The sequence below is a fragment of the Prionailurus viverrinus genome, chromosome D2 (genome assembly GCF_022837055.1).
Source record: "Prionailurus viverrinus isolate Anna chromosome D2, UM_Priviv_1.0, whole genome shotgun sequence".
NCBI lineage: Eukaryota > Metazoa > Chordata > Mammalia > Carnivora > Felidae > Prionailurus > Prionailurus viverrinus.
This window is the reverse complement of record NC_062571.1, coordinates 8,153,388-8,176,453: the sequence shown is the minus strand read 5'-3', so window position 1 is coordinate 8,176,453 and position 23,066 is coordinate 8,153,388. Positions and strand designations below refer to the sequence as shown.

At 46.4% G+C, this 23,066-nt stretch overlaps 1 protein-coding gene and 1 long non-coding RNA gene across 4 annotated transcripts in view; one reads left to right on the top strand and one right to left on the bottom strand.

Moving 5' to 3' along the window:
- The window catches only part of ANKRD22 (ankyrin repeat domain 22), a 31,586-nt gene extending 8,860 nt beyond the window's left edge, over window positions 1-22,726 (top strand). For 2 of the 3 annotated variants that reach the window (XM_047826297.1, XM_047826296.1), the window contains exons 3-7: window positions 12,910-13,101; window positions 15,294-15,401; window positions 17,686-17,763; window positions 20,303-20,401; window positions 20,679-22,726. In XM_047826297.1, the coding sequence (XP_047682253.1) occupies window positions 12,910-13,101; window positions 15,294-15,401; window positions 17,686-17,763; window positions 20,303-20,401; window positions 20,679-20,756 (555 nt within the window). In that variant the 3' untranslated portion in view covers window positions 20,757-22,726. The remainder of the gene's footprint in view (window positions 1-12,909; window positions 13,102-15,293; window positions 15,402-17,685; window positions 17,764-20,302; window positions 20,402-20,678) is intronic. The other variant, XM_047826298.1, reaches the window with a different exon arrangement.
- Window positions 4,156-13,985, bottom strand: LOC125148317 (uncharacterized). The gene is made up of 4 exons (XR_007145491.1): window positions 13,850-13,985; window positions 7,463-7,535; window positions 6,061-6,216; window positions 4,156-4,688 (listed from the first exon to the last, which is right to left on the bottom strand). It is a non-coding gene; the product is annotated as an uncharacterized LOC125148317 (long non-coding RNA).
- Window positions 22,727-23,066: the final 340 nt, after the last annotated feature.

Here is a 23,066-nt window from a genome sequence, read left to right as displayed (position 1 = left end):
AAAAGAAAATCACTACCAGCGATTATAAGTAAAGATTATCCCTGTATAAGAGAGGGACAAATGCAGAATGTATATTTTTTGGCACTTTGAGTTTTTTCTTTCCGTATCTGATGGATACAAAAACGCTTTCTTTCCCCTGTATTGAAAGTAACCTATTAGAATCAAATAAATTTTTAAATAATGTTTCAAAGGAGTACACGTAATGTATGAACTAGAGTAATGATGTCATTATTCACAATTTACTCCCTTTCCTCTCTAACAATTAACCAGTTGTTCTGCATTTCATTACAAATGCTCAACAGAACCTTCTCTGGTGGTTCTTCTACTAAAGGCCGTTTCTCTGCGTTTGCAACTTTTTCCAATGCCGTGTGTGTGTGTGTGTGTGTGTGTGTGTGTGTGTGTGTGTCTTTCTAGTAAATGTACTCGTTGATTAGTTTAAGCTTTAGATTTAGGCAATCTAAAGTTTGAGAAATTGCATCACTCACTGTGGTAGAATGGAGAAACTTACTTTTTAGGGGGGCAACCCAGTGATTCTCAGGGAGAGGAGCCATTTACCTCCGTTGGGAGAAACACTGCTCTAGGCTAGTGCTTTTCAAATTTTAATGTGAGGACCGATCACCCAAGCTCTGGTTTCAATGCAGATTGTGGTTCTGTAGGTTTGGGTGGGGGTGAAGATTATGCATTTCAATTCCTTGACGCTTGTATTGTTGGTCCCTGGACCACACTTTAAGCAGCCAGGTTGTAATCAGGGTCCTGAGACCAAGTACGTTAAAAAAAAAAGTCTTCTTCCTGTGCGGTGCATATTGTTTGTTTATCGGGTGTTGATCTGGCAAGTAGTTGAGTCAAGGCAAGATACGAAGAATTGTTTATAAGCATTGTTGGGGGAAAAGTTTTCCTCTACAAAATTTCTTCTGGTTGGTCTAAGAACTAAATTGACATGAGACAGATTAACAGGAGAAAATCAAATTTGATTTTGTATGTATGGGAACACTACATATATTGTTTCTCTTGAGTCTACTGGATCTTGACTGCCTCTAGCTCAAAACAAGACTTCACGTGCCAAAGTGGCATACTCTGGGGAGACTTACCCTGGGCCCCTTCAGGGTCAATGAGAATATCCCCAGAAGTGGAATAAATATTTCGCTTTTCAGATATATGGAGGACAAAGCAACTTGGAATGTACTATGATATTTAAAGACAAATCCGACACCCCATGTGCAAACACACACATACACACGCACCTCTAAAAATTCCTAACATGCCTAGACGCTCATAGGTAATTATTCAAAGCTCATAATTAGTATCGAATCCAAGATAGTCTAAGGTAGTGTTGAAATAGACGTGATGGCCGTGCGACTCCATATCACAAGTGGACGTAGATTCTAGGCCCTTCCGTCTGACTGCGCACACTTGTTCACTAACTCTAGTAACAGCAGTATGAAACATATGAGCACCTGGGAGGTTCACCATTTTCAGAGACGAGAGTTGCCCACCCTTTTGGCAAAGAGTTTCTCAATTTGCAGGATTCCCCATTGATACCGACTTGGTTTTTGTGGTTTGTTTTTAAGGTAAACGTAGCCACCACTGAGGATAGTAAAGGCAGTGGTAAAACTGGCTTGAGTAGCAGGTTCCTATGAGGAGTAAGTGTTAGATCTTCCATAGTGTCGCTGTGCCAAGGATGCTGTTTCCGGAAAAGAGGTGTGTATTCTGCTTTCTCCTTACTCGCCAGCAGCCTCGACCCTGGGAGGTACTCATCTGGTGTGAGGGTGCTCTTACTGAGCTCTGCTGAAGGGACTCTGGTTTGACTGCTGGCTTTAGACACTTTGCATTTTCAGTTGACTGAGCGATGATGCCCCAGAGTCGTGGGTCAGAGAGCCTGAAGAGAAGTGGGTCCTTGGAAATATTTTTTAATGTGTATTTATTTTTGAGAGAGAGAGAAACAAAGAGGGCGGAGGGGGAGAGAGAGAGGGAGACACCGAATCCGAAGCAGGCTCCAGGCTCTGAGCTGTCAGCGCAGAGCCCGATGCAGGGTTCGAACCCATGGACCGTGAGATCATGACCTGAGCGGAAGTTGGACGACGCTCAACCTACTGAGCCACCCAGGCGCCCCTAAAAGTGGGTGCTTTTAGATGAGAAGAAGGCGTCGCTTGTTTTCCGGAAGCTGGAACTGTAGTTGCACGTGGGAATTACAGGTGAATGGAAAAGACAACAACCTAACTTAGTCTTATCCTCTGGTGTTCTGAGGCAGTCTCTCTGTGAGACTCTCCCACCTCTGATTTTAGAGAGGGTGAGAAGCTCTGAAGTAATTCCTCAAATGTGTAGACACCGTGTCCTCATCTGTCATGTAGGTGCCAGTCGCCTTCTGCCAGTCGCTTTGGCCTTGTGCCAGTTTCCTTCTATGTTTCCTAAGGTGTAAAGAATGCAAACCACCGAATGAGGACAGGACGAAAGCCGACCAGTTTTCGCCATTCATTCCCCGGTCCTATGCTTTTTAAAAACATTTAAATTCCAATGTAGTTACCACACAGTGTCATATTAGTTTCAGGTGTACAATATAGTGACTCAGTAATTCTATACCTCATTCAGTGCTCATCATGCTAAGTGTCTCTTAATCAAAGCACACACGGGAGCACCCAGTGATGAGTAACTCAAAGGGGTGATCAGAACTGGGACGCTTACACCGTCTCGACAAAAGGACCACATATTTTCAGAGGAGCTATCAGACACAGCAGAAGGACTTTGATTTCTTAGGGTGGCAAACTGTGGAAGGCAGATATATGGGGGAGCTAATGGAAGGCAAGGGCTGCTGAGTAAATGTTATTATGTCTCTTCCTTTGGTGCCTTCTCTGGGCTGGCAAGGGTAACTTTTGTCCTTCTTGGCAGAGAGGAGAGGGGGAACCCCTTCACAAAATTATATCGTGCTTTTAAGTAACTGGGAGGAAGGCAGAGAACTTTCCTTGTATCTGCTTCTTCTCTGTTGCCTTCAGCTCAGAATAATCGTTATGCCAGGGGTGTATTTTGGGGTGCCTACGCTGCATATATGTATACATCTATTGAGGAATAATTGACGTAACATTATATTAGTTTCGGGTGCGTAGCGTAATGCCTCCGTAGTTGTATGTGCTGCAGTATATTTGTATATTACTGCCAGTAACTCCAGCATGGTCCTCCTTACCCTCGGGTGGCCATTGTTTGACAGAAGGTCCCAGCGCCCAGGAGGCTGTAAGGGTGACGTTCCTGCTTCCTCTGGGCTCGGCACTCACCTCTTGGGTGGTCTGAGGTGGCAGGAAGGTATCTGGGCTTCTGATCTGCTCGATCCCGGCAGCGAGAAGTCACCTTTTCTCCTCCTCGTTGGGAGAAAAGGCTTTCTTGCTCTCTCCTTCTTGTCATCACTGGCCTCAGAGCTTCTCCGGTCTGATGCCCAGCAGTGGGGCCCCTTTAGTCTTCCAGCAGTAAAGACAACATACTCTCAAGGAGACCTTGTTGGAGAAAGAATACAAAACAGATAACTATGCTCTGCCTCCATTTCTCCTCATTGCTACTCTTCTTTACAATTCAACCACTTCTGGAACTTTCCTTCATGTTACATAAAAGCTGAATGGGCCTAAGTCAACCTTAAAAATAAAAAAACCAACCCTATGCTTTTTTTACTTGCCTTCCAGACAGAATTTATTAAGAAATTTCCAAATTCCAGCATGTGACAAAATGAGCCATCAGAAAGAAAGGCTTGAGATTAATTGTACAAATAGATGGACCCTTCAATACTGTTCCCTAAGATTAGTTAATCTGAAAAGGAAAAAAAAACTGTCTTGTTTTCTCTCTTTTTTTAAATTAATTAATTTATTTTTGGGAGAGACAGAGACAGAGAGAGCACTCCAGCAGGGGAGGGATGGAGAGAGAGGGAGAGAGAGAATTCCGAGCAGACTCCATGCTCAGCGCGGAGCCCAACGTGGGGCTTGATCCCACAACTGTGAGATCACAACCTGAGCCTATATCAAGGGCCAGATGCTCAACAGACTGAGCCACCTAGGCATCCCATTTTTTTCTTTTTTTGGTGGGGGGAGTACAAGTGAGTGAGGGGCAGAGAGAGAGAGAGAGAGAAAATCCTGTGAGGGAGGGAGAGAGAGAGAGAGAGAGAGAGAGAGAGAGAAGCAGGGCTCACCCCAAAATAATGGGACTCATGTTTTACCCGAAGTGGGGCTCGTGTTCCCAGAAGTGGGACTTGAACTCACGAACCGCGAGATCGTGACCTGAGCGGAAGTCAGATGCTTAATTCACCCAGGCGCCCCCATCTTCTTTTGTTTCCCGAGAAGACATTTCATCAGTGCGCCCAGGCTCCTTACATGAATCATTTTGCTTCAAAGAGCACAAATCCTTCTTAGAAATTGTTATGAAACCTCTCACATGGTGTGGAGCTTCAGCGCGGAGATGGTTAATCAACAACTGACCCAGTCCTCCGGAGAGCAGGCAGAGTTCCACGAGCTCTTTCCCTACACTGGGAACCAGCGAAGTTCCATTACTCTGTAGGAGAATTTTCACCACGGTGAAAGTGGGGCGGGGGGCACGTGTGGCTCTTAGAGACACTGGTAATGGTGCACGCGGCTCAGGTATTGCTACGTGGTTAAAATAACACCAAGTATTTCCCAGCTGTGATGTCTCCGCCACTGGGATTGGTGTCCAACATGATTCTGTAAATGATACACATAGAATATTTTAGCGGATCATTTACCTGCTGAACGTGTCATGAGCTCCCCAGAGACACTCCTTAAATTTTAGGCCCTAGGAGAGTGAGATACAAAGTGGGCAGGGGCGGGGTTCTAGCACCAAGTTTGGGAGTCTTTTTATTATCTATCTATCTATCTATCTATCTATCTACCTATCTATCTAGTTAGTTAGTTTGAACTAGAGAGAGAAAGCATGAGCTGGGGAGGAGCAGAGGGAGAGAGAGAATCTTAAGCAGGCTCCACACCCAACTCCGAGCCCAACGCAGGGCTCGATCTCCTGACGTCATGACCTGAGCAGAAATCAAGAGTTGGACACTGAACCCCCTGAGCCACCCAGGTGCCCTTGGGGTATTTTTAAAACCAGGCTCATGGCGAGACGAAAGTGCACGAAAAGTGGTCCCTGACGTGTCAAGTTTCCTGAGTTCCTGATGCTCCTTAACGAACATCAGTGTAAGAGTTGCAGTGTTTCATTAAGGGTTACCTCTATTATGGGGCTCTCTTCTTTCACCTCTGCAGTGGTTCCCAACCCTCTCTATGCCTTAGAAACACCCAGGGAACTTTTTAAAATAACACTAATACCCCCGCCTTACTCGCCGTACCCTCTTCCCTAGATTCTAATTCGGTTGGCTAGTGATGGGACCCGGGCTTGTACTTTAAAAGGGCCCTAGGGGCGCCTGGGTGGCTCAGTCGGTTAAGCGTCCGACTTCGGCTCAGGTCATGATCTCGCGGTCCGTGAGTTCGAGCCCCGCGTCGGGCTCTGGGCTGACGGCTCGGAGCCCGGAGCCTGTTTCCGATTCTGTGTCTCCCTCTCTCTGACCCTCCCCCCCGTTCATGCTCTGTCTCTCTCTGTCTCAAAAATAAATAAACGTTAAAAAAAATTTTTTTAAGGGCCCTAATGCTTAGTCAGGGTTGAGAACCACTGGTTCTCACATCAAGGCTACAGTCTGGTTAGAGGGACCGGACTTAACACGCAGGAAAAAGGCCAGTGAGCAGGGTGAGGCGCTGTGTGGTTCATGCTCTCGGTAGGACAGATCAAGGAGGTTCCTTGGATGTGAGCCATGAAGTGGGCTTTGAGGGACCCATAGTGCAACTGGGAAGTCACAACGGTGGCAAGCAGGTAGCTAAGGTGGGAGCGAGGCCGTTGGACTGAAAGAGAGGCCAGAATAGGGGGAAGAACAATTGAGGGGCTTTGAACACGGCAAAAATCATGGCCACCTCACTCTCTTAGGAAATGGGGAACATTAAGCTCAATCTCCGTAATAATGGACGCAAATTTTAAAAAATCACGCAAATTAAATAGACGCAAATTAAAACAAGGTGATGTGATAGACCATACCTGGGCTGGGGGACGGATGGCCAGTGGTCAGGGAAGCCTGTCTGAAGAGGTGATGTGTGGGCTGAGACATGATTTATCCTGGAAGAGGGCCAGCCGTACACTCACAACCAAGTGCAGACGGAATACAGAAATGGACGTGGAATGTTCCTGAACTAGCTGGGAAGGATGAGATGGGAGAGAAGAGTCCGTTCACTAGCGTGCTCCCTTCACGCTGTGCCTCAGTGTTCCAGGTTGCACGGAGCCCAACTCCAGGGGACGCCATCCCCACAAGTCAGTGGATGTGAACTCACACACACTCTTGGTACATACCCTTCTCTTCCTTCCCTTCCGTCTCCTCCTTTCCACCTTCCCCTGCATGTCCACTGAAGTCTTGTGACCGTCTCTCCTTCGATCACTTTGCTTGTGCCCTTTTCTCTATTTTCTCACTTTTGCCCACCCTCCTCCAAGGACCCACCCTTACCTCCCTTGATTCCGGAGCGCAATTTCCCCTTTCTTTCTGTTCCCTGGGGTCATCTGCAGTGACCTCCACACCCCCAAGCGTTCCCTCTCTTCTCCGGACCTCTGCCTGTGCTCCAAATCGACCACCCAACATGACTGCTCGTGACTTCTAGGGACGAAGCCCAGTCTGCAACGGGTAGGATTCGGTGACTCTGCCTCCTATCCCAACTCCGTAACTGGTCCCATTTCCCACTAGATCACACGTGCTGACTCTGCTCTCATCCTCCTTCGTGTTTCTATCTGCTTGTCTCTGTTTCCAAGTCCATCAGGCTCCACCTGGTTTCCATGTGTCGTCCATTCAGTCTGTATCCCAGGGTGAGCTGCTCCTCCCAAGCCCTTGCCTGACAGACCTGTTTCCTAACCTTCATTCTTTGCCCCTGTCACTTTCCCCACCCCTCCCTGACGACAGATGTGCTCAGGAGAACTGCAAACCTGTCTGGTAGTCTAACGCGTTTCTACATAACCTGACGCTTCAAGCAATTTCATGTTTTTTGTTCCTCTCATGCAGCGCGTTTCATGATGGCTGTCCCACATCTTCCCCACCAGGTTCCAGAACCTCTTCTATCCTTGTCTCAGTCTTGTCTCCTATGTTACTAACCTGCTCATCTAGCTAAACGTAATGGTGGCTTGTTGAGTTATCTGTCTATGCCTGTTTATTTACGATAGATACGTATTGGCATAAAGCATGGAGATCAAAACTTCAGGCTTTTGGGCGAAAAGTTTGACCGACCTAAAACGTTCTTTCTATCCCAGCCACCTGAGCTGCCTCCCGTGCTTTGCTCAGAGCCCGGATTGTCATCCTGTTTAAGGCCAGTGCTTCCACTGCTGTTCATTCCCTTTCATGACCACCTCTGCCCGTCTTCCCTGGCTCCTCATGTTTTAAATAATTACAAGAGTACTTTACCTTAATCGAGGGCTTGTTATTATGGGTCTGATCTGAGCTCAGTGTTTCATCTATGCAATCACGTTCCTGTGACCTGATAAAGAAGATTTGGTTATCATTATTTTTTAAAGCGTCTATTTATTTATTTTGAGAGAGAGAGCAAGAGTGCACATAAGCGGGGGGTGGGGGCAGAAAGAGACAGGAAGTCAGAGAATCCCAAGGGAGGCTCCACGCTGTCAGCACAGAGCCTGATGTGGGGTTCGATCCCACAGACCATGAGATCGTGACCCGAGCCGAAATCGAGAGTTGGATGCTTAACCAACTGAGCCACCCAAGTGCCCCAAGAAGATGTGGTTATTAAATCTAGAGGGGAACAAAGCACAAAGAGGCTAAGTAAGTTGTCCAGCTAACAGTACGCTTATGTGGCAGTGTGGAGATTGGGACCCAGAGAGTTTCTTTCCAGAGCTCGCGTTTCTGACCATGCGATAGCACTTTGCCTACAGATGCGCGGAATGAGGACGAGACCCTGCTGCCTCCCTCTGTGCTCCAGGAGCTCTGTCTTGGCTTTTACTGCCAAAGTGATGACAATTCCTCTCCAGTCACACCCTCTGATTCCTTGTAGACCATGTGCTCAGGCCCCCGTGTTCTGCCTCCTGCCCCATCACTCTATGAACATTGATCTTTGGATACTTATTCATGATCAAATCCAGAGTCTCTCCTTACACTTCATACCCTTACGTCCATTTTGGAACTTTTTCTTCTTTGCATCTGGACCAAATCTTTTTCTGGTTTCTCCTGCAACCTCTCTGACCATCACTCCTCTACCTCTTGGCAGATATTGCTAAATCTAGGTCAGTTTGGAGAAGAATCTGGATACATAACCAGGAAGGCTTGGACACCAGCTGATCAGGGCAGAAAGGGGACAGACCAGCCTCCTGAGAGTGTAGACTGTAGCCTAATTGGGGTGCAAGTGGAACACAAAATAATCTCAAATGCAAAGTCTTGCAGCCAAAAGACATTCTGAAGGCTGTTTTTCAAACTGCCTGAAGTAATTAGAGCCGGAAGAATGGATGTATTCTGTAGTCATTCCCCTTGATTTCATTGCTGGCACTGCTAGTTATGAGCTGTGTAACCATGGGCACGGAAGGCAACTTCCCTCAGTCTCACCAATACAAAAGGGGCATACGGTTTTGCTCGGAGGGTTGTGTGAGGGTTAAAGGAACTGGCTGAAGGACTCAATAAAGGCGAGATCACATTACGACTCATTCACTCCCTTACTGGTTCACCAAATAGACATTGGATGCCTACTGTGTGCCAGGCATATGCTGGATGCCGGGGATAGAATGTTCTAGTACAGACACAGTACCTGCTTTCACGGAGCTTACAGTCTAGCTGGGGAGATAGCTGTTAGTAATACTCGTGCCTTTCTTCCCTTAGATCAAGGGTACAGAGAAGGCGGTGGTAAGAGATGAAGTTGGAAAGACAGGATTTGGGAGATCCGAAGAATCGTGTGTCCGCTGGAGGACAGCATCCTAACCCAGCGGGTCATCAAGTGACCAAACGTTTCGGGAGGGAAGTGACAGGAAGCTGCCGTTTTGGCGGTCGGACTGGGGGCTGGAAGGGGGAGACAGGAGGAAGCAAGGTCAGTTAGCCACCGGTTTTGCAACAGTCTTGGTGAGAACAGCGAAGATCTGAACTAGTGCTTTGCCAGTGAGGATGGGCAGAAGGGCACCAGGGGATGGAAGGATCATGACGATCTCCCAAGGTCTCCACCGGTTTCCTCCTCCCCCAGAATCCCCCAAGTTCCAGAAACTTCAGAGGCCAACAGAATTCACGATAACTCTTCCCTCAAGGCACAAGGACAGCCTCTTACTCTTTCTGGGCCCTAGCTTTTGTATTGGACTTCCCTTGGGTCCCCGTCGGTGCTTTCGTGACCCTGAGCTGCCCCCTGGTGGAGTCTGGGAGTTTACAACAGCGCCCAACCCTTCCTGTGGTTCCCTCCACCAGCCACTTGGGGGTCCAGCTGAACCAGGATGGCACTTTACTTTTCAAATACAGGAGCTCTGTGCCTGGGACATAGGAAACTGAGGAAAGATTAAGAGATAAGATCGGGGTGGTGTTTTAAGGACGGTCGCTTGAATGGGATTAAGGAAGAACTCAGCCGTACCGGGTGTCTCTTGAAGGTAAACTGTCTACTTGTCCCTTCCTCCTTTCTGATGAGGACTCTCAGTGAAGATTTTGCGGAGCCCACGCAAGGGGGGCTTTATTTGGTGTCCTATGGGAATGTGGGCCCAGCGTTGTCAAAGCTTTAAATGTTTTAAGAGAAGTTGGGAAGCCAGATGAGTGCATGAAATGTGCCAGGATTTTTAATGTTGTAATTTAAAATCTCAAGAAGAAAGAAATTAGCTCTATAGCCACCTGCTTTCAAGTTCAGTATGGTGGTCTGTCGGTTACCAAATGCTAGTCCTATAAAGGATGAGTCGTAATCTGGGGCAAATTTGCACCGATTTACGGTGAAATTAGAAGAAGAGAAGCAGACGAAGAAGCAGGGTTTTCCATACAGCGAAATCTGTCTCATATAAAAGATGGCTTTTTTTTCCCCCTCTTCTGTGACTGTGTCCTTGTATATTTTGTTAAAGTAGTTTTGCTCCTACATTTATGCTAAAACGCCTTTTATTTTACGAAATGATGATGTTGCTTCTCACAGACTTACTTGGCAGAATTAAGAGTTGGCGACTCAGCATCGCCTGTTGTGCTTCGTTCTGTTTTGTTCGTTGTTGGGATCTCAGTGGCTGGGCGCCACTGTTAAGATAAGGGCTGAACGTTGTGGGGTAGCATTTGCGCTTCGAAAGGACTTCCCCACCACCTCGCAGTGGATGGGGCAGATGCGTTGGCTGGGGAGAGCCTGGAGGGTGGCGGTCACAGGGTGTGACGACGAAATGGACGTTCGCCTCATTCTTTCGTCTCGTGACTGAGGACACCAAGATGCACGAGGGGGAGAGATTTGTCCACGGTCGCCAGGCGGCTAGTTGCACCGTCAGGACTATAACCCAGTCTGCTGACAGCAAACGCGTCCTTTCGAACGCTCTGGTCGTTTGCACGTCACCCCACAGAACCCGGAGACGCTGCTGAGCCCAGCTGGTGACGAGGCCTAGGCACGGGATGACCTCAGGGTAGTGGAAGGGGGGTTGTGTGGTTGGGCATTTCTACTGCATTTTGGACGCCTGTATCATGCCCAATTCTTTTGGGGGCACAGAACTTTGCCTCTTATCTGCTATTGAGCCGACTTGCCTCTGGGATGTTTCTTTCGTGAGTGGGGCCTTGGGTTTAAAAGTATATTACTATTGGGGCGCCTGGGTGGCTCAGTCGGTTGAGCGTCCGACTTCGGCTCAGGTCATGATCTCGCGGTCTGTGAGTTCGAGCCCCGCGTCAGGCTCTGTGCTGACAGCTCACAGCCTGGAGGCTGCTTCGGATTCTGTGTCTCCCTCTCTCTCTGCCCCTCCCACACTCATGCTCTGTCTCTTTCTCTCAAAAATAAATAAACGTTAAAAAAATTTTTTTAATAAATAAATGTCAAAAAAATTTTGTTAAAGTATCTTACTTTTGAGGTGCCTGGGTGGCTCAGTTGGTTGAGCATCCAGCTCTTGATTTCGGCCCAGGTCATGATCTCATAGTTGGCGAGTTTGAGCCCTGCATCGGGGCTCTGCGCTCACAGTGCATAGCCTCTTGGGGTTCTGTCTCCCTTTCTCTCTCTGCCCCTCCTCTGCTTGCGTGCACGTGCTCTCCCTCAAAAATAAATAAACATTAAAAAAAATCTTACTTTTAAAAGCTCACTGATTATGATATTTGGCTATGTTAGAAACATGAATTGCTTAGCAAACGTACCACTCAGCTTTCTTACTGGTGCTCATTACTCCAATCTATGCTTCTTTAACATTGTTTTCTCATTGTTGAACGTGTGTGTGTGTGTGTGTGTGTGTGTGTGTGTGTGCTCACGCTATATTCCCAACCGGTAAGTACATTTTGCATGGTTGAGAGTATTTTGTACACCTGTCCCCGGCAACTGCGACTGGGACACAGCAGAGGTCTGACCTTGTCGCCAAATTACAGAACGACTGAATAAGCAGTAATAATAATTTCCATAAGTTGAGCATGCCAGGTGTGATTCTAAGTGCCTTTTTTTTATTCACACTCTCTAATTAAAATCAGTCTGAGAATATTTAGTATTTGCCTACCATGTGCCAGTGCTGTGTTACATACTGGGGGTATGAATGGAATAAATTCAAACATTACGTGGAACAGTATAGCCTCTATCCGCACGAAGCTGGCAGCCAGTGCCTTCCCGCACTCTATGCTGCCTCAACCCCTCCCGATTCGTGCTGGCCTGCAGCGCTCGATTATACAGAATTAAGACAAGAGTGGACAGTTAGGCCAGTTGCTGTGAAACAGGGCTGGAGTCAGCAAAGACCGGGTAAAGTAAAACTTAACTGACGACACGAGGGATGGGCCAGAGGCGGCCAGGTGAGCAGAGAGGGGGAAAGGTGTTTTGTGCAGAGGAAGCAGTAAGGGCGGGGCCCAAATGGAAGAAACCAAACATGAAGCATTGAAAACAGAAGACAGGTCCAGAAGGAGGTGGGGGAAAGTGGGCAAGGGGAGGAGGTCAGCTTAGGTCTTGCTGTCAAGCTCCCATGATGCTTTGCAAAGCCCCTTAGGACACTTTCTAAATAAAAAGCATCGGATCCAATCAATGATGTCATTTGTTATTTATGTATTATTTGTCTAAAATGGGTCTTTTCCACTGGGCTGGTTTCCTGGAGCACAGGGCGCCATATGTCTTTGTTTGATCATCTAGTACTGCCCTAAATTCCTCTGATGCACCTACTCTATATTCGGTGAAATCCTGCCTCTCTGACAGGCGTCATCCATCCGTGAGCACACTCTTCCCCGCGGAGTTAAATCTGCAATATTGCTTCCACTTGTTCACTCATTCCATGAACACATCTGTGTGCCAAGCAATTCAGGAAATCGTTGAGAGGTTCCTCGTGGACTTGGGCTTGTTCTGGATTTAAGGCTCGGCATAATGGAGACCAAAAATCTCATGTACAAAGCGATACACAGTAAAACCTTGCTTTGCGAGCATAATTCGTTCCAGAAACATGCTTGTAATCCAAAGCGGTTGTCTCTCAAAGTGAACTTCAAGAACCATCGGCTCAGTTGTGATCACGTGACATTCGGCGTCATGTACGACTCGCATTGCAAGACATCGCCCTTTTATCAAGTGAAAAGTTGTCAGAAATTCTTGCTCGTCTTGTGGAACCCTCACGGAACAGGTTACTCGCAAGCCAAGGTTTTACTGTCTCACGATTGGGAAAGACTTGCGTTTTAAATTATCGGGTGGTGATTTCTCTCTCCCGGGGGGCTTCATTATGCCGGTATTTCAGGACCTGCTTGTGGTTTTCCCCTCTTAGCCCATCTGCCAGGCGGCCTATCAGAACGACTTTGGTCAAGTGTGGCGCTGGGTGAGAGAGGACCGCAACCGTATCAATGTGCAAGATGGCTTTAATGGAGACACCCCCCTGATCTGTGCTTGCCGCCGGGGGCACCTGAGAATCGTTTCCTTCCTCTTGAAAAGAAATGCTGATGTGAACCTCAAAAACCAGGTAGGCCATTACACATGAGTGGAGACAGCAATTGACTGTGTTAATCTTTTCTCCTCCTAGCAGTCGAGGATGTGCCATTTTCTCGTTGCTTGTAGCTCCTGATACCAATTTTTTTTTTCTTTATTTTAAAGGGACTAACACATACTATTCTATCAGGCTAAAGAGCCAAAATAAATCATAGTTCAATCAGCAGGTTGATAATTATGGTTAATTATGTCCTTGTACTTCTGAAAAGAAAGGTTCATTCATTCCTTCATTTATTCATTTGACTAGTTAGAGCTCTCTCTTTCCTTTCCTCTTCCTCCTCATGCTTTTCCCTGCCTTCCTGCTTCCCTCTCCCTGCTCCTCCTCCTCATGATTCCAGAAGGAATGGGAAAGATTTCCTGGAAAAGAAATGCTGACCTGGTGGTGCTATTTCATGAGGTTTTTACCTACTGGGTCAATGTTCTCCGGGAGATCCTACCGTTCGCTCATAGGATTGAAGAAGGCCAGGTAGGTATTTGCCAAGGACAAACAAGGTCACGAACCAGAGGCTCCTTGAAGCCACACAGAGAGGCAGAAAGATTGTACTTAAAGATGCAGTGTTAGCTGACGGAACCCTCAAGAATCAAGGACGAGCGGAACACAAGTGTATTGCTGCGAACATCTCTTTCGGAGCACCTTGGAACGGCCAGTGTCTGCATCCGAGTAAAGACAGCATTTAAAGTACACTCAGTAAATATAAAAAGTCATTATTTGTAATACTTACGAACGCTCTGTTTCCACTCACATACACGGAGTGAGGAAAACACAGCCTGTCGGGGCCCCGCTTACCCCCTTCCGAGTCAGTATCAACACCAGCTCCTCTGGAGCAATCGCGTATTATCAGCAAATGGATCGCTACCGGGCCTTCTTGCTGGTACTTCCTATTTTTTGCTTGGTTGGGCTTAAAAGCAAGGCATGCCTGCACCGAATGTGACAGCGATGCAGCTTCGTGGACCGTGACGCCGTCTCCCTTGCACACAGCTGGAGGGCCAGGTGTGTGGGCTTGTGGTGAGTGGGAGTGGCGAAGGCAGATGTCCGTGGGTTCACATCCTCTGTCGGGGGGACGTGCTCATTTGGAAGCTGGGGGAGGGTGATGTCGGACAGCACAGGGATGGGGCCGAGAAGGCGGAGAACCTCAGCCAGCCTGCAGGGATCCTCTGGTTAATGGTTTTTAAATATTTAATCTTTCCCAAACACTAATCTTTGCACGTTAATAACTTAACCGGTGCCTTCTCGTGTCTTAAATCTATGTTCAGGAGTCATTTTCAGACGTCCTATAAACAAAGGCCTGAAAATAAAACAAAAAGCTCTGTGGGTAATTCACACGCATGCACCTAATAGAGACCATCAATTCTCTGGAGAGCACATTAAATTAAAACATAAATACGCTCTTTTTTTGGCTTGTCAGACTGAGCAGGATTAAAAAAGAAAACCAAGGGTTGATCGGGAAGAAAGTTTAAAATTTTTTTAATGTTTATTTTTGAGAGAGAAAGAGAGAGAGAGGGAACGAGTGGAGGAGGGGCGGAGAGCGAGGGAGACACAGAATCCGAAGCAGGCTCCAGGCTCCGAGCCGTCGGCACAGAGCCCGACGTGGGGCTGGAATTCACAGACTGAGAGATCAGGACCTGAGCCGAAGTCGGACGCCCAACCGACTGAGCCACCCGGGTGCCTCAGGAAGGAAGTTTAAATCGTTATTGTACCCGAGCACAGTTTAGCACAATACAAAAAGCATTCACACCTTTCATGTTAGCAATTACACTTTGAGAAACTTTGGCTAAAGACAAATTTAGAAATGTTGACAAAGCCTTATGAATGGAGATGTTCAGGCAGCATAATTTATAAAAACAGAAAGCTAAAAACTTGAAATGTCCAACAGATAGGGTTTGGTTAAATAAACTAGAATAGCTCCATTCAGTAGAAAGTCATGAAGCCGTTATAGGCCTATGTTTACCATTTTTAAAAGGCATGGAAAAATGCACATATTCTAAAGGTTAATTAAGTTCCACTGCCCAATGTGGGGCTCAGACTCATAACCCCGACATCAGAAGTCACGCGCTCTACCGACCGAGCCCGTCAGGCGCCCCAGAAACTAAACTTTTTGATGCAGTAATCTGAAAATATGAAATTTGAGACAAATATTAATGAGGAATCCTTTTCTTAATTTTCAGAAACAGAGAAACTGCTTGCATTATGCTGTGAAGAAGAAATTCACCTTCTTTGATTACCTACTCATTATCCTCTTAATGCCTGTTATGCTTATTGGGTATTTCCTCATGGTGAGTACACCGTGCGTGTGACCAAAGGGCAAACGTGGAGATCAGCAGCATGAATCATCAAGTTTTGCTGGGCCGGTCATGTATAAAGAAATAGTAACAAAAATGAACTCTCGGTTTGCATCTAAAAATATACTTTCTTTCTTTCTTTCTTTCTTTCTTTCTTTCTTTTTTTTTTTAATGTTCATTTATTTACTTTGAGAGGGGGAGAGAGAGAGCGAGAGTGAGAGCAGGGAAGGGCAGAGAGAGGGAGAGAGAGAATTCCAAGCAGGCTTCCTGCTGTCGGCACAGAGCCCGACGTGGGGCTCGAACCCACGAACCGTGAGATCGTGACCTGAGCCGAAGTCGGACGCTCAACCGACTGAGCCACCCAAGTGCCTCCCTCTTTTCACCCCCCAAAGAACACCAGCTCTGTGCTGACTCATTCCCTATTTTCCATCTGGTTCCCTAGTGGCTGGTTCCACCTTTGAGAGATGACTCAACACATGTGTCACTTACTCGTTAAATGACCAAGCTCCCTTCTCCTTGCAGCTAATAGACCGTGGATGTTAGTTAGTTGTCTTTGCTAACATGGGCTCCGGGACAAAATCTGCCAGTTGGAAGTGTCATTGTTACCTCCTTGGGTATTTAAGTGTTACAGAATTAGATATGATAGTGTTGATTTTGATGCTTCGATTTATGGGAAAAAGAAAACTGTAAGTCACTGATAAACACATACTCTGTTTATACCCCGGAAAAGTTCTCGAAAAATTACTTGTGTGTTTAGTACATGGCAGTTGGAGTTTCAGGACTGGTGAGAGATCTTCCGTTTATTTTCAAAAGGATCACAAGGGGGATTAGAAAGACTCGTTCAGAATTTGTTGACTCACAACGCTGCTGTCTAAGACGGTCAGATGTTTAAAAGCCGGAGGCCCTGGCAAAAATACCAATTGGAATGAATGACCGCCTCTTAATGCACATTTTCCTACTTATTCATGGGGCTTGAATCTGTGCAGTTGAGATATGTACGGCATAAGCGACCGGGGAGGAAATTTCAGAGGAAGGGACCAGGAAGGACTGTGTCACTGCAGAGAAAGGCAGTGTAGATGTTGACAGAGGAGGGAAGTATAACCAGGGAAGAAAGTGGGTGGGGCTTCTTGTATGGCTAAGGGCTGACCTCCAGGACAGCCCGGACTGCCGTGCTCCCCTAGCAATGGGATGTTGGGGTGATGCCCAAACTGTCCTGTGGTCAGGGTCTCGGGGAACTGGGTAGGAAAAGGGGATTTCTGAGGGGTCTGGTTCATTTCGTTTCTTTGTTCGACCTTCTGCCACACTCTTGCGGGGGCCCTACTATGTGCAGGCCCTGGGTGTGAGGGATGCAGAGATGAACCAAACAGATGGAGTCCTGTCCGTGCAAGAGTTCGCTGGAGGGCAGTGAAGAACGCATCAGTAATACAATACGGCAGAAACGCCTGCAAAATTACTCTGAAGTAGGTAATACGGGGACGTGATCAGTGCCACGAGAGCCCAGAGAGAGATTTCACCTCGCCGGGTAGGTCAGGGAAAGCCTCCTGGAGGAAGAGGGGCTCGGGCTGGGATACTAAAAATGGATTTAAAAATAAAATTAAAAAAAAAAATTAAAACAGGGCTCTTGGGTGGCTCAGTTGGTTAAGCGTCCGACTCTTGATTCTGGCTCAGGTCATGATCCCAGGGTTGTGGGATCGAGCCCCAGCCTCATGTTGGGCTCTGCTTGGAACCTGTTTGGGATTCTCTCTCTCCCCTTCTGCCCCTCTCCCCACTTAGATTCTCTGTCTCTCTCTCTCTAAAATAAAATTAAAAAATTGTTTTTTGAAAATAGAAGAAGAGAGGAGAGGCTTCTAGGCGGAAGGAACATTCAGGGCGGGGTGAGCCGGCAGGGACCAGAGGCCAAAACAAATTGGGCCTTGCAGGACAGGCTGGGAAGTTTGCTTTTGTCCTCAGAGCAATGGGACAGTGCCTGTGGGTTCTGAGCCAGGAAGGGAAAGACCGGTCCCTGGGCCCCAACCTCAATAGGATTTGGCAGGTCTGGCGTGGGGCCCCCGAATTTGCATTTCTAAGTTCCCAGGTGCCCACGCTGCTGCTTCAGGACCACAATCTGAGAACCTGATTGGTACTGGACGGGGTGAGGAGGCGGGGAGATTTTAAGAAAGATGCATAGACGCACAGAGGTGTTGGGATTAAAATAAACCCTGTGGAATAGAATAGTCCAGGCACACGATGGAGAAAATGCTTGTCAACGAACCTCCTCTTGACGTGTTGTTTGTAACAGGTGTCAAAGACCAAGCAGAACGAGGCTCTCGTTCGAATGCTGCTCGACGCTGGCATCGACGTGAACGCCACGGACTGCGTAAGTTCGTGCGTTTAGTCACCTTGAAACGATATTCAGAATGGTATTTGCGGGCAGAGTATTTGTCACCTACAGAGTCACTCGCTTTGTTTTCCTAGACACGTCTACATGTTCCTCGTCTTTCTTTACGTTTCATTTTTCTTTCTTTCGGTTTTCACTGCTAGTCAGGCGAGCTGGGGGTTGGTTAGATGCTGCCACTAAACTCACAGGGATCTTTATGGACTGGAGGACAGTTTTAGAACTTTTTAAAATGTTTTTATTTTGAGAGAGAGAGAGAGGGGGAGACGAGTGGGAAAGGGGCAGAGAGAGAGGGAGACACAGAATCCGAAGCAGGCTCCAGGCTCCGAGCTGTCAGCACAGAGCCCGACGTGGGGCTCGAACCCGCAGACTGTGAGATCATGATGTGAGCCGAACGAAGTCAAAAGCTCAACCGACTGAGCCGCCCAGGCAGCCCCCAGCTTCTCATGGTTTGCTGTGGGCGTTTTCACAAGTCATACACGTATTGGACTCTCAATTTCTCACCTGTAATGTGAGGGTAGCCACGAACCTACCTTGCGAGGCAGACTCATGTAGGGTGCTCAGCAGAGTGCCTGGCACACAATAAGTGCTCAACGAACAACAGCTGCGGTGGCCAAGCTCCCAACCCACCCTTAAGCGAGTCCCCACCTGTAAACTCCATGGATAAGGATCAAAGTCAAAGAGCCCAAGTGGCGCGGAGGGCATGATAAGCAAGCAGCAGTGAACTTCTTCCTGTCTCTAACTAAATATAAGGTTTTGTTCTCACCTTTCACCCTTGCCCCTCTTCCTCCCTTAAATGATCATAAATGGGCCCGATGTTTATTTGTATGACGTCTTATTTCCTTATATTGACTGGATGAAATTTTGGATTCCCAATTGTTTATTTAAAAAGGAGGCAAGTTGCAATTTGAGTAGACACGAACCAATATTCTGTGATCCTTGATTTGTTTTATGGCGTGTGCATCTCTGTGGGTGTGTGTGTGTTACCACTGTTCCATGAGAGAGAAAATGTGCCCATCCCTGTTTCTATTAATTATTTACATCATTTTAGTTTTGATTATATTGGTATCATCATATGTTTAAACGGAGGTAGCTCTACGTGTGTGTGCACGTGTGTGTGCGTGTGTGTGAGAGATTGAGAGAGAAAGAACACAGGAGAATAAGTTACTGAAGTGTATGTTTTTCCTTTTATTTAAAATAGAATTTTGGGGGATACCTGGGTGGTTCAGTTTGTTGGGCGTCTGACTCTTGATTTTGACTCAGGTCATGATCTCACGGTTCATAGGATTGAGCCCCGTGTCACTGTCGCTGTCAGTGCAGAGCCTACTTGGGATTCTCTCTGCCTCTCTCAAAGTAAATAAATAAACATGAAAAAAAAAAAGAAAATAGAATTTTTGGGTTAATTTGGATAGACGACTATGGTGCTCTGTCATTCCTTAGAAAACTTCAAAATGTATTAAGATGTTATTAAAGATTGGGTGAATGGTTCGCTGAAGGTTTTTCTTGGTCCTTTCATTGAAATTCAAAAGGTTTGAAACTTTGCCTGTGATCAAAATTTCTCTAGGATATTTTTCTGCTTCTCGATATGTATCTCTAGCTGGACTGTTACATTCCACACACACACACACACACACACACACACACACATGCACCACCATTTTTCTAGGACTATCTGAATATTCAGATAGTTTTTCCAACTCTAAGTAATGCGGTGCATTGTATTTCTAGGTAATTACACTCACTTTATTTCACATGGAAAAGTTCAAAGCCAGCTGTTTGGTGCATGATGTTATCACTTAAGAAAAATCAGCAATTGCCGCATTATCCGTTATGCTCTTGGAAGAGTTGATAAGGTCTGGCATTAATTCGTCACATACCCAAACCACGGTTGTTGGGCTGCTTTTTGAAAGGCAATATCTGGGGTACAAACACCGTAGCTATCCATCTCTTTTCACTTGTAGTTGGTGTTTTAAGTTAGTACCAGCAGAGTAGATCCGCTATTTCAGAATGCAGAATATAAGCCACAGCAAACCAAGCATGAGAGGTTTCTACATAGACCCAACTGCACCGATCCTGGAGCTGGGCTGTAGTGACATGAGCACCGTCTTCAGGTTGTGGGGATTTTGATCAACAACCACGGGGGATGATATTTGCAAAAAAGCCCGTGTGGGGACCCTTGAGGAGAAAAGACTGTACAATGATCGAGGCGGTGATTGCCCAGACATATAGTAGAATCCCACCAAGAAACCTTGAGACAATCGAGCGTTAACTTCTTGCAGGTTGTGTTAAGTTTGGAACAGAAAATGAGAAAGGAAGATATTAATGGCTTATAGGACGTTAACCGTATACACATGGAGGCAGGGAAGGCTTTTGAAATACAAGAAAAGTGGGTGTGCGTGGATGATTTGCAGACCGGTCGGCTTGGGGGGACGCTCTAGGATGTGACAAGTGCTTGCCGAAGGAGCCGCCTGCCGGGTCCCTGGAGCCCACGATGAACTCCCTGTTGGTCTTTCGGTTTCAGTACGGCTGCACCGCGTTACATTACGCCTGCGAAATGAAAAACCAGAATCTCATCCCTCTGCTCCTTGAAGCTCATGCAGACCCCATGATCAAGAATCGGGTAAGAATCTGTGGGCTGTGGTCCGATGTCCTTCCAGCAACAGCATCTCCTAACTTGGGCTGTGTGCTGAAGTGAATTAATTGCCTCCGATGTTGTTGACAGCAAAGCTAATTGTCCTCACTAAGGAATTACGTTGTCCTATTCCTGTTAGAACCAAATGACCTTCAGAGCCCTTGCCGGGCCTGTAAGTCAGTTGGTCTAGACTGTTTACTAGGCCTTTTGCATCGACCTTGGACTCCATTGGAGACAAAGGACCGTAATTTCTTTTTCTCCTCAGCGTGGTGAGACTTCGCTGGACATTGCACGGAGATTGAAGTTTTCCCAGATTGAGTCAATGCTAAGGAAAGCATCGTAATCCTAGAGGCCTCACGTGGAGAAGTAGAAAGAAACTAAAGCGCCGTGTTCTCTCTCCATTTTGGACAATCAATCGGTCTGTGGACCGCTCAACCTGGATGCTGCAATTTTACGGTTACCATGGGTAACCCTAATGGCGGTTGCCATGGTGACATTTGTGGAAGAGCTTTGTACTGATGATTTTTTTTTTCTCCCAGTGGAGTTCACCATGGTCATAATCTTTCTAGGAGAAACACTGAAGTCGTGGGAGTTTCCACTTTGGTCAACACAAAGGTGACATTTCCACCCCGGTTGGTCCTGAAGAAGAGAATCGCAGTTGGCTGGCTCGGTCCTCTCTTCTCAGGTGTGCCACTGTGACCAAGAGGTGGTCCTGTCTATATCATACCCAAAAAACGACTGTTTCTCTCCGTCCTTTTGAGTGGTAGGAGGAAGATTCGAAGTAGATATATTTGTATAGAATGATGTGTCGGTGGGGGGGTGGGGGGAGAGCTTCATATGTAAATATTCATTTGGTGAAACAACTTCAATAAAAGCATCTATCAGTCATCAGGGGTGGGGGTATTTAGGCCACAGTCATGTTGGGAAATCCTACAAGCCAGGCTTTTTCGTTTTCTTTCCCGAGAGCCAGTTTAGAATACCTCTAGACATTTTGCTCTCAGCTTATAAGTAAAATCCGTCTTAATTATGAACAAAATCAGGCAACTATCAAGATGTTTCCTCATGGGGCACCTGGGTGGCTCAGTCGGTTGAGCGTCCGACTTGGGCTCAGGTCACGATCTCACGGTCCGTGAGTTCGAGCCCCGCGTCGAGCTCTGGGCTGACAGCTCGGAGCCCGGAGCCTGCTTCCGATTCTGTGTCTCCCTCTCTCTCTGCCCCTCCCCCGCTCATGCTCTGTCTCTCTCTGGCTCAGAAATAAATAAACATTTAAGAGAATAGATGTTCCTTCAAAAATACCTTTATGATTCTCTCGTGAATGCCAGGCAGCTACTAAGGTTGTTCTTTCTGTTTATTTTCACTGTTAAAATTCAAACTATTACTGTTAACGTGGGACAAAGGATTTCTTTACAATAAATAGAGCAACAGGAAAAGATGGTATCTGCATTATACTTCCAGAAGGGAGATAGTGAATATCAAAATACATTTCTCAAGTCCTGTGTCAATGACACAGAGTAGAAATAAACACATTTAAAAATGATCAAATTTCGCCAAGCAGGACTGAATCATTAATATCTTTAGACATGGACTAAAGTGTAGACGTATCACACACTATATGAGGTCACAAATGAACAGTCTAAGAAGAAAAGATTTACCATCCTTGAACAGAAAATCAAATCCGGAATATTTATTGAGCTATGTACAGAGCCTTAAGGTGTATGTTTTGTGAAGGAAATAGTAGTGTGTAGATACAGATTCAGAAGCCCCTACGTGTCTCTGAAATTATTTTAGATACGTGGCACCGAATCGAGTTAGCAGGTGGCTCTGGGGGATGGAATCAACAAATGAACTTCACACACCAGTGTACCTTCCACCGCACCTGTGTACCTTCAATTTGGTTTGCAAAATTACGCTATCACTCATGTGTGACCGTAACTGTCATCTTTGAGACGGTGTGAAAATTGAGCATTTTCTTCTATTCGTGACTGACTCTGGGCAGTTATCAAGATCAAAGAATAAAATATGCGATAGTTTGTTGTCTCTATGCTCATGACATTCTAATACTTTCTTCCTAGTTTTTCGTTTTTGAAGGCAGAAAACCGGGGCAGACATTTGTGGACATTAGGTCTTCTAGCGTCAGTCAATGAACTCTCAAACGAGCTGGGCTAGGTGCTAAGTACTGAAATACGTATACGTGCTTCATGGAGTGCATAACGTGCTTACGGAAAAGTCACTAAATTCCTCACAAAATTATTTCCTCTGAGACTTAACTATAAAACCCTGGCCCTTTCTAATGGGGCTTAAAATGTATTTCATCCATATTGTCCCCTCCCTCCCTCCCTCCCTCCCTCCCTCCCTCCCTCTTTCTTTCCTTCCTTCCTTCCTTCTCTCCTTCATTCCCTCCCTTTTCTTTCTCTTTCTTCTTTCTTTCTTTCTTTCTTTCTTTCTTTCTTTTTCTTTCTTTCTTCAGCTCAGCTTCCTGGAGTAGTATTATGTCTCTACAGCAATAAGGTGAAAATGTCCAGCTTATTTTGTCAAGGTCACAACAGTCCAGAGATTCAAGACCTTTGTCTCTGTCCCGATCAGTCATTTGACTTGACTGGTCCAAATAGATGGCTTATAGAAGAAAATTAACATTTTAAGGGGCTCTCTCTGA